At 41.5% G+C, this 11,423-nt stretch overlaps 3 protein-coding genes across 3 annotated transcripts; 2 read left to right on the forward strand and 1 right to left on the reverse strand.

Annotated features, from left to right (window-relative positions):
• The first annotated feature begins 238 nt into the window (after nucleotides 1–238).
• On the forward strand, nucleotides 239–4,599 carry LOC110056659 (uncharacterized). The gene is made up of 3 exons (XM_089291042.1): nucleotides 239–589; nucleotides 1,459–2,040; nucleotides 2,330–4,599. The coding sequence occupies exons 1-3, from the start codon at nucleotides 361–363 to the stop codon at nucleotides 3,475–3,477; spliced, it is 1,959 nt and encodes a 652-aa protein (XP_089147168.1). The 5' UTR covers nucleotides 239–360; the 3' UTR covers nucleotides 3,478–4,599.
• On the reverse strand, nucleotides 4,294–5,756 carry LOC149111404 (beta,beta-carotene 15,15'-dioxygenase-like). The gene has a single exon (XM_089292441.1). It carries the CDS (start codon nucleotides 5,754–5,756, stop codon nucleotides 5,028–5,030), a length of 729 nt encoding a protein of 242 aa, XP_089148567.1. The 3' UTR covers nucleotides 4,294–5,027.
• Nucleotides 5,757–6,156: 400 nt separating this feature from the next.
• Nucleotides 6,157–11,210, forward strand: LOC149111405 (uncharacterized). Its single transcript, XM_089291058.1, has 3 exons — nucleotides 6,157–6,568; nucleotides 7,317–7,898; nucleotides 8,882–11,210. Exons 1-3 carry the CDS (start codon nucleotides 6,340–6,342, stop codon nucleotides 10,027–10,029), a joined length of 1,959 nt encoding a protein of 652 aa, XP_089147184.1. The 5' UTR covers nucleotides 6,157–6,339; the 3' UTR covers nucleotides 10,030–11,210.
• The last annotated feature ends 213 nt before the right edge of the window (nucleotides 11,211–11,423 follow it).

The raw sequence follows: 11,423 nt of genomic DNA on the forward strand, positions 1-11,423 counted from the left end.
TCAGACCATCATAACAAAAAATCGCTTCAATTCAGTCAATTTGATACCATCAATCTCAAGTGAATTAAGTTAGTCAGCAGTGAGTTTCACGCGTATATCAGTTTCATTTTCTTTTGAATCATCGACACTTCTAACTGAGCTGAACAGTTCAAAATGTACCTGGGCTAAAGATTTGAAACTCATCCAGTACAAGCTGAGACAGACCGGAAGAAGATCCGAAAAAAGGTCAAAACACAATGCGCACACGCATTGTCTCTGTCTGGCTTCGATCACGAACGTACTGGTTGCTTTCACCATATCGAAGAGTTTTTTATTCCAGCTTGCGAGTTTTCAAAGCCTCTGAGAAGGGTGCATTGTATTATGGAGAAAACGAAACCTCGCCCAGTCTCCAACACGGTGGTGTTTTCATTGATATTTCTGTCTGTTATTTGCTTCGCGGGATTGATTCACGTCGAGATGGAACTTCACGTTCATCGACAAATGCTTCAAGTCTTGAATCAACAAAGAGAGGAAAAGGTCGAGCTACGAAACACAGCACACGAAGAAAAAGAATCTGTAGTGGAAATGTCACACAGTGACACAGAGAAAGGTGAGGAATCATGACAACAGTTGATAAAAACTGATCACGACTAATGTTATTTACCTGAGCAAAGCTGTAGCTGAACAATAAGGAAGTTGAAACATGACTCTCGGGCAATCGATATCGTGCTATTTTAGAGAACATCAGTGCCAGTATTGAGCCACTATTGCAGCTTATTCTAAACACGTCTATAACTGCAAACTTTATAACTGAGGAAAAATTTGCGTACCTACGATATGAAGAATCAAAGCAATATTTTTGTTTTTACCCTCTTTAATAAGTATCCAGAAATGCTTATGTGTCGAGGGTGTGTCACTGGCATAGGTATAGAAGCTGTTAGCCTTTCAGCATGAATGAATGTTATGACTTCCTTTCAAGTTGATCAACAAAATACGTACGGTATCACGCGAGCTCGCAGGGCAGATCACGTGATTGAATTTTATTTTGGTATCAAAGATGAGTGGTGGATGCCATTTGAAACAATTTTGATAACAGTTACAGAACCTCGTCAAAACGGACTTCACAAAACATAGGAGAAACGGTACGGCATTTTTAGATAATTCAGTTTGAGGTCACTAGCAATTAGAAGCCGAGCTTGTTTATACCATTAGTTGTTTTGATTTTATTGCAAGCGCCTCACAAGTACGAGCCTCAAACTACTTTTTCCAATAAAATTAAACTTGATTAGTTGTGAAGGCTGTTATGACTTGACGTCGTTTTTTGTTGCACACACGGAAACCAATGAAACCAATGCTAATGAGACATAAAATTCAATCGAATATCAATTTACATGCCTATATGTTTTAATCGCCCAACTGATTTATCGGTTAACTGTAATTTTAACTTAGTAGAACTTTTCCGTACTTTGTTTGTTGCAGAGCAACTCCTTCGTTACAAACGTAATGTGGACACTGTAAACACAAATTCAAATGCTAGTGAAACCATCAATCGTGACGTCATCAGAAGAGAGGTGCGGCTTGCCCTGAGTACCCAGGCCTGCACGGTTCATTGCTCCAAAAGCATCAGGGGAAGACGAGGCAGGCCAGGTCCTAGAGGCTCTCCAGGTAAACACGGGCCTCCCGGACCTCCGGGACCCCATGGAACTAAAGGAAATCAAGGACCCCAGGGAATTCAGGGACCTCCTGGCCCTCAAGGCCCCCAGGGACCTAAGGGCGATGCGGGCAAATCTATCTCAGCCCCTTCAATTGTAGCATCTCCGATGTCCATGGTGGTAAACGAATCCGGTACAGCCTCTTTTCAGTGTGAAGCTGAAGGAAACCCAGAGCCTAAAGTCACGTGGCTGAAACAAAATTCCAATCTTCTCGCGGACAAACGAGTTGTACCGTCACGTGGTGGACTGATGATAACCGATGTGACGTCACAAGACGAGGGAAGGTACACTTGTGTAGCAAGAAATATTCTTGGAGAGGTGTCGTCATCGGTCACTTTAACTGTTCAAGGTGAATGGTGTTGTTTTTAGTCATTTTATTTTTTATAATTCAATATTTCAAGGGGTAATCTATCGTCGGTGTAAGCTTCCGCAGAATATACCGATCGCGAATTTTCCATAGAATAATTTTCTGCAATTGCTCTCTTGATAGAAACACAATGGAACTGAACACTTACTGAATACAAAGTTTCCTTAATAATTAAAAACCTTATATTATGTAAATTGTCTGCTAGTAATGTGTTAAGTTCTTAGTTAACATCTCTTCTCATACTTTGTTTTGTTGTTACTTAATTACCAAGTTAGCGCCGTGATCTCTCAGAAGCCATCATCTGTCATCATTGAAGAAGGACAGAACCTGAACCTGGTCTGCAAAGTTACTGGTCAGCCGACACCAACGGTCACGTGGCGTAAAGCGTTTAGTCAATTGCCAAAAGAGAAGACTACTGTCGTTGCTGGTAACTTGAACATAGTTAATATCGCAAAAGCTGACGGTGGGACTTACGAATGCGCGGTTAAAAATCTCCTTGGTCAGGATTCCGCCCTCGCACAAGTGACAGTAATTGACGAGCTCAGATTTACCCTGACTCCTCCAGGGAAAGTTATCGCGTCTGTTTACAACAATGCCAAGTTAAATTGTATGGCTAAGGGTTCAGTACACATGGATTGGAAGAGATCAAGACAAAATCTTCCTCAAAATCACGTGATTTATCCAAACGGAACTTTGCTTCTTCGAAGCGTTTCCTCAAGTGATGCTGGGGCCTACACCTGTGTAGCAAAAAATTCCCAGCGTTCTATCGAGGTAACATCTGTTCTTGAAGTGTTTAATACACCCATGTCCTGCAGCAAAATAAAATTGGGCCGAAGTGGAAGTTCTTCTGGTAATTATATGATTGACCCTGATGGCAAAGGAGGCGTGACTCCCTTCGGTGTGTACTGTGACATGAGTGAGAAGGGCGGAGTTGGAGTGACAGTAATCAGTCACGACAGTGAAAGTAGAACCCATGTTGGTCCTAATATTCCTGGATGTGCTTTTGCAGGATGTTACAGTAAAGATGTGCGATACACTGGAGTCAGCACCGCTCAGCTAGCAGCACTCACTCGAGTCTCACAGAACTGTGAACAGTTTATCAAGTTTGAGTGCAATAATGATGTAATATTTATTGAGAACAGTTATGCTTGGTGGGTGTCACGTAATGGAACACGGATGAACTACTGGGGAGGAGCTACAGGCCATGACAAGATGTGCGCATGCGGAGTAACAAACTCTTGTACTGGTGGTACAAACTGTAACTGTGATAACAGAGGTACTGGTTGGTATGAGGACAGCGGTCTGTTGACAGACAAGTCTACTCTGCCTGTGACACAAATCAGACTGGGAGACTTCGATCGTGCAAACGAGGAAGGATATCATACATTAGGAAAACTCAAGTGTTATGGTCAAGCATAGGTGATTGATATTACACTGAAAATTATCTACTCTGTCTATTCTATATTGCTGCAACAAGCAACAGGATGAATTAACGGCAACCAACGGAGAATTTGCAAATTTATAGACACCAGAAATTAAAGTTTTTAAATATTGGAAAAAATAATAATGAAACTGTCTATTATTAAAGATACGTAGAGTAAGAGCATTTTCTTCTTGGATTAGCGGCCTACTCATTCTCTTTTGCTTTAATCCAAGTTTATGGTCGGTGTGAGAGTCGTATCGTTAAATCAACTTTTAAGGTGGAGCTCGCACTATACTAATTAACGTAAGTAGTCCTCTGACCGAGAATTGGCTGATGACTCCAGCTGATGAGTTTCACTTTTCTCATCACCTGTATAAGCTTGAAAGTTTATATATATCTCGGTATAAATTAAATTTTGATCAGTCTGCGATCTTATATATAATGGGTTAGAATCGCGGAAAGTGTTGATGTCGTCCTAAAGCTGCTATAAGTCGACTTCTTAATGCGATGGCGATCACGCTTCTTGATCACAAAACGCGAACTCGATAAATAATTAAAATAAATCACATTTATGTTGAGTAAAATTACCTCTTTTGTTAATAGTAAAAAAAACTCTCGTCAGAAATTCATCAACAACAAAGTGTGTGGCGAATAACTTAAATGCCAGTTTTTGCCCGCAATTCATGTACTTTGATGCGATTTAAAAGAATCTGAAAAGCAGGAAAGTATATATTTTGGCTTTACACTACTCACCCTAGTCATTCTATGACATTTAAAAGACTCTAAAACACTTGCACGACACCACAGAAACATTCAGTACAAAAACACGCCCACCTTTTATTTTAAAGAAACACGATTTAACTACATTTGGCCTGCAGAGCAGGCGTTATTTTGGACCGCAACGTTCGATAACCAGGTTTTCAATGCCGCCAACTTGGATTGTAATTGGATGCTGGACCGGTAATTTTTTCTCCCCCCAATCCCCCACAGTTACCAAATCCAAGATGGCGGCCGAATACGAAAATGCGCACTCGTGCGCCCAAAACACGTCTGCACTACATGCTAACTACATCTCGTGTGAATCTCTGGAAATAAATATTTGCACAGATCAGTAGAAATCCGCGGTTTTTTTTTTTTTTTCTTCGATCGTGCTGTAAAAATATTCGAATGGCAAAAGTAATTTACAAAGCTAGCACAGTACTGAGTTGATATAATTTCTTGACCTTAAGATTTTCTCTTAAATATTAAAGTTGCACGTTGAGAACTCTTTCAAACAGAACTCCCATGCGACTGAATCTCAAAATGAAGATTTTTTCACTCCAGCACCAATATCAGGATCTGAGAAAAAAAAAACACTTGAATAGCTTTGGCACTTAACATTAATATTGTTTCTGTTGATACCAGCGAAATCTTGGTGAATAAACTTTACGTTTATGGCAAGCCAAAAACAAGATTAGTTGAAGCCCAAAACAAGGTTTACGAACATGTCATTAAAACGAGATAGCGTTCCCGTTCGAACTTCGCCAATTAGTCTCAGTTCTTTTTCCTAACTGAAAAATCCCGTATGGAAGCTCATCGGAGTAAATCCTTTCACCACGCCTCGCCCCAGCTCCTTGAACTCTTTCGCGTCCAATACCAACAGATAAGTGGTCTGGTCAGGGATATTCACCACGCATGACAGCACCACGCCATCATCTTCTTCCTTCCCATCAGGCGCTTTGACAAACACAGGCTCTGAAGCAAATCCTCCAGGCTCCTTCCATGTCACAAACTCTTTCGTCTCCACGTTCAGCTTCACCAGATGACTGAACCACTTTTCCTCGTCAGCTCCGACGCCATACACAAACTTGTACGGCTTCCCATTGTTATCTGCCTCGTTGATCCGCGGGAACTCCATTCCTGAATACAGCAAAGTGTAATCCAGTCCGTCAGCTCCTTTTTTAAGAGGTTTACCCGCCTTCACATCGCCAAGGTCTTCCAGAGGCAGCTCGTATCTGCGTATATCCGGGACGTCAAGTTTCTTCTCGCTTGGCTGTACAGGAGCTCGCATATTGTGCAGGTAAGTTTGATCGATAATTGTGTGGTCATGGAAACAGGACGCATCCAGATAAATCTTCCTGTCTCTTTCGAAAGCATTGACCTGATGGAACACGAAAAATGGTTCGGCTGTGAAGATGCCGGCGTATGTCCCTTGTTTTCTGTCGACCACGTGAAACCTGGTGCGTTGTTTTGGCTTCCACTGAAACCACTCGGCAACACTGGAATCCTTGGGCATGTGTTTCTTAATAAACTAGAACGTGCTGGTGCAATTTAAAATAATCAATACAAGACAGAAGCCAAAGAGAAGAGAAAAAGCGGAATAAGAATTAGGCCCCACGGGGGCCCTCGCGCGCGCGGCCTTTTTTATTCCAGCGCTTGCTATTTTTCGTGTCACGCGCAACGGACAAAGATAAACGGGAGTTGGTCGCGATCAAAATTAGAAGAAAAGAGTAAGCTGTAATTCTGACCACCACAGCAAAAAAATCGCTTCAGTTCAGTCGATTCAATAACATCAATCCGGTAGTGAATGAAGTAAGCAACGAGTTTCACGCGTATATTTCATTTTTTCTTTTAATATCACCTTCACCTCTACTTGAGCTGGACAGGTGAAAACTTACCTAGCCTAAAAATTTGAAACTTATCCAATACAAGCTGAGACCGGAAGAAGGTCCAAGAAAAGGTCAAAACACATTGCACACAGGCATTGGATTTCTGTCTGGCTTTGATCACGAATGTACTAGTTGGATTCTCTATATCAAAAGAGTTTTCCATTCAAGCTGACCGGTTCTCAAAGGCCACTGAGAAAGGAACATTATATTATGGAGAAAACAAAGACTCGCCCAGTCTCCAACACGGTGGTGTTTTCATCGATATTTCTGTCTGTTATTTGCCTTTCGGGATTGATTCACGTCGAGATGGAACTTCACGTTCATCGACAAATGCTTCAAGTCTTAAATCAACAAAGAGAAGAAAAGCTGGAGCTACGAAACACAGCACACGAAGACAAAGAATCTGTGATGAAAACGTTCCACAGTGACATAGGGAAAGGTAAAGAATCATGACAATAGTTTATAAAACCTGTACACGACTGATATTATTTTCCTAAACAAAGCTGTAGCTGAAACTATAAGGAGGTTGATACATGAATCTCGGCTGGCAATCGATATCCTACGTGTTATTTTGGAGAAAAGCAGTACCAGTATTGATTCAGTATAGCACCTTATTCTAAACTCGTCTATAACTGAAAACTTCATAACTGAGGAAAAATTTGCGTAAGTATATATAAAGAATTAAAGCAGTATACATTTTTTTACGTTTGAGAAGTAGCCAGAAATGATGATACTGATGTGTCGAGGAGGTGCCACCGGGGTCCAAGAGCTGTTAGTCTTTCAGCAAAAATGAATGTTATGACTTCCTTTCAAGTTGATCAACAAGCTACAATCCTGAAGTCTCGGGCACTTTTCCCAACATATGGTCTTTCTGTCCACCTCCCCATCCCCACCCTCAACACAATGTGGCTGTTGATTCATCCAAGGTAGACCCACTAGTCCTACATTGTTTCTTTTGGGTGGGGAGGGGGCTTCGGCAAATAAAATAATGACTTCTCATTTCAAAATAATGCGTCACCAGTTGTCATTTTGTCAAGTCTCCCAAGGGCTTTTGGCCAGGATTGTATGTACGATATCACGTGAGCTCGCCGAACAGCTCACATGATCGAACTTTGGTTTTGTATTCGATTTGCCAACTAATTGTAATATGAACTAAAAACTGAGCCTTAGCGTATTGTTTCTTACAGAACCAAATATGCGTTCCAAACGTCAGGTGGAAGCTACAAACAAAAATTCAAATGCCAGTGAAATCATCGATCGCGACGTCATCAGAAGAGAACTGCGACTTGTTCTGAGTAGCCAGGCCTGCACGATTCATTGCCCCAGAAGCACCAGGGGAAGACGAGGCAGGCCTGGTCCCAGAGGCTCCCCAGGTAAACATGGACCACCCGGACGCCCGGGACCCCAGGGAACTAAAGGAAATCAAGGACCCCAGGGAATTCAGGGTCCTCCTGGCCCTCAAGGCCCTAAGGGACCCCAGGGCCATCCAGGCAAATCTATCTCAGCCCCTACAATTGTGGCACCTCCGATGTCCATGGTGGTGAACGAATCCGATACAACCTCGTTTCAGTGTGAAGCTGAAGGAAACCCGAAACCTGAGGTCACGTGGTTGAAGCAGAACTTCAGTCTTTCCGCAGATAAACGAGTTGTGTCGTCACGTGGTGGCTTGATGATAACTGATGTGACGTCACAAGATGAAGGAATGTACACCTGTGTAGCCAGAAATATTCTTGGTAGAACATCCTCATCGGCCAAATTATCTGTTCAAGGTTTGTGAGATAAGCTACTTTCTATTCCAAAACCCATGCACGCATTCTAGAGAAACGTAATTAGAGATAGATATATCCTATTCGGATTCTTGCTATTGGACTGGAACCAGCTTGCAACTGAGGCTAATGCGAGAAGTCTTTTCAAATCCAAATGACATTAATCTCATTTTAATGATATTTCCCGCATTGGCCTCCCTTGCAAACTAGTTCCATTCAAAAACCGAGAACACGATTATAGCCCACTGTTAGCGCAACTTAGCGCACATATTTTCCCAAAATAGCATCAGGCCCGGCCGCGTGGCTTGGTTTCCCCCCTCTGATCTACCAGTTGTTATTACCAAATACCACAGCAAAACTCCCCTGACAAACGTACCAGGGTGAAAAATGTATACTCAATATTTCTCAAAGTCACTAATAATTCATCAGATTTAAACAAAGAAATCAAAATCGTCACGGTATTTGGTAATGCGATCTTAATTAATATATGTTCTTAAGATTTAATTTATCCTTTTCCACCTTTCACTGTTTTCGGTTTCGATTGAGAAGATCTATGGAACGCTTATATCGATCAAAACCGTGTTTCATTGCATTTCCAAGTACCAAAAGGAAAGTTGAAAATCCAACGCGTAGCGAAGTATTTTTGACGAACTTTGAGGTGCTTGGAAATGCGATGAAACACTGGATATCGCGAACCTAAAGCTAAGAGAAAACAGAGAAATATGGTCGTAGAAATATATAAAATTAATGAATTATCAATGGATTTGAGAAGTGTATATCAAATTAGTATTCGCTTTGAGTGCCTAGACCATTTGTACGGAAAGTGCAAAGCGCAAAATGTCTGCACTCTGTTGTCACACAGCACCGCGATAGCAATCGGACTTTATTTCCTGTCGCAGAATTTGAAGCGATACGCCTTACCAAGAGAATATGATCATATTCTCTTGGTCTTACCAAAGCGCTAACTTGTATTGTACACTTCACAGTTGGCGCGGTGATCTCTCGCAAACCTTCCTCTGTCATCGTTGAAGAAGGACAGAACGTGAGCCTGGTCTGCCAAGCTACTGGTCAGCCGACACCAACGGTCACGTGGCGCAAGATCTACAGTGACTCCGTGCGAAAACGATTCAAAGTTGACAAGGGGAAAATGACGATTCTGAAAGTGACAAAACAAGACGGAGGAGAATATGTATGCTCAGCTGAGAATTTGCTAAACAAAGACTCGGCCGTGGCACAAATTATGGTTGTTGAAGAACTTAAGTTTAAGTTGCTTCCACCCATCAAACTTGTCACATCAACTTCACGCCTCGTGATTCTGAACAGTATCGTTCAGGGTGCTACTGAAATTTCCTGGAAACTACTAGGCCAAAGTGATCTCCCAAATCATATCCTTTATTCAAATGGAACTTTAGTTCTCAAGAGCGTCACTTTAGAGGATGCTGGAACTTACACAATTGTAGCGAGAAATTTTCATCGTTCTATCAAAGCAAACACTCTCATCGAAGTTCTCCCCAAATCGTGCAGTGATTTAAAATCGGGCCGCAGTGGAAGTTCTTCAGGTAATTATATGATTGGCCCTGATGGCAAAGGAGGCGTGACTCCCTTCAGTGTCTACTGTGACATGAGTGACAAAGGCGGAGTTGGCGTGACGGTTATAAGTCACGACAGTGAGAGTAGAACCCATGTCGGTAACATTCCCGGATGTAATGTGGGAAATCTAGGATGTTACAGTAAAGACGTGCGATACACTGGAGTCAGCACCGCTCAGCTAGCAGCACTCACTCGAGTCTCACAGAACTGTGAACAGTTTATCAAGTTTGAGTGCCATTATAGCATAGCTTTTATTGTGGAAGGCGATGCTTGGTGGGTGTCACGTGATGGAGTGAAAATTAGTTACTGGGGAGGAGCTACGGGCCATGACAAGATGTGCGCATGCGGATTAACAAACTCTTGTTCAAATGGTCAAAAATGCAATTGCCATAACACTGGTGGAAAAGTTTGGAGAGAGGACAGCGGTATGTTGACAGACAAGTCTACTCTGCCTGTGACACAAATCAGACTGGGAGACTTGGATGATTTACACGAAGAAGGATATCATACATTAGGAAAACTCAAGTGTTATGGTCAAGCATAGGTGGATTAATATGACACTGTAAATTATCTATTCTGTCTATTGTGTGTTGCTGGAACAAGCAACAGGATGAATTAACGGCAACTAACGCATGAATTTTGCAAATTTATAGACACTAGAAATTAAAGTTTTTAAATATTGGAAAAAAATGATGAAAATTGTAATGACTGAGACTCATTAAATTCAAGTACAGACAGTTGCGGACATCTCAGTGAGTCATTCATGGCGTCACCGCTGATCGTATGTATCGTAGTCGGTACTAGGTATCAAGTTGAGGAAGAACACATAGTTTTTCGTTAATAAGAAGTTAGTTTGGTTGTTGTTCAATGATGTTTCAGTCTCTGGGTTTATTGCGGAACAAGGCGCGAAAAACTTGTAAGTATCGATCGCTATTTACTTAACTCTCTCATCTTTTGTATTTTGGTTTTCCATTTTGCTTTTTTCAGCGGATTCATGTATTTCGGTTTCAGTGAATCGCTCGTTCGTGTAAGAAAGGTTAAAGTTCAGCGCAAGTCAAATATCTCTCCTTGTTGTCGCCGTTCGGTAGTGAACATTAGGTTCCTACAAAAATGTCTACGCAGAGTAAGAGCATTTTTTTCAAGGATTAGTGGCCTACTCATTCTCTTTTGCTTTAATCCAAGTTTATGGTCGGTATTGCAGTCGTATCGTTACATCAACTTTTAAGGTAAAGCTCGCACAATACAAATTAATGCAAGTAATTCTCTGACCGAGAATTAGCTGATGACTCCAGCTGATGAGTTTCACTTTTCTCATCATCTGTAAGCTGGAAAGTTTATATATATCTCGGGATAAATTAGATTTTGATCAGTCTGCGATCTTATATATAATGGGTTAGAATCGTATAGGTCGACTTCTCAATGCAATGGCGATCACACTTCTTGATCACAAAACGCGAACTCGATAAATAAATCGCATTTACGTAGAGTAAAATTACTTCTTTTGTTAATAGTAGAAAAGCGGCTAATAACTTAAATGCCAGTTTTTGCCAGTAATTCATGTACTTTGAAGCGATTTAAAAGCATCTGAAATGCAGGAAAGTGTATATTTTGGCTTTACACTACTCACCCTAGTCATTCTATGACATTTCAAAAGACTCTAACACACTTGCACGACACCACAGAAACATTCAGTACAAAAACACGCCCACCTCCTATTTTAAAGAAACACGATTAAACTACATTTATCCTTGAATGCAGGCGTTATTTTGGACCGGAACGCTCGATAAACCAGGTTTTCGATGCCGCCAACTTGGATTGTAATTGGATGCTGAACCGGTAAATTTTCCTCCCCCCAATCCTCCACACTTACCAAATCCAAGATGGCGGCCTAATACCAAAATGTGCAATCTCGCGCCCAAAATACGTCTGCACTACAGG

The sequence above is a fragment of the Orbicella faveolata genome, unplaced genomic scaffold (genome assembly GCF_042242905.1).
Source record: "Orbicella faveolata isolate gen_17 unplaced genomic scaffold, um_ofav_v1 contig_24, whole genome shotgun sequence".
NCBI classification, from domain to species: Eukaryota; Metazoa; Cnidaria; class Anthozoa; order Scleractinia; family Merulinidae; genus Orbicella; species Orbicella faveolata.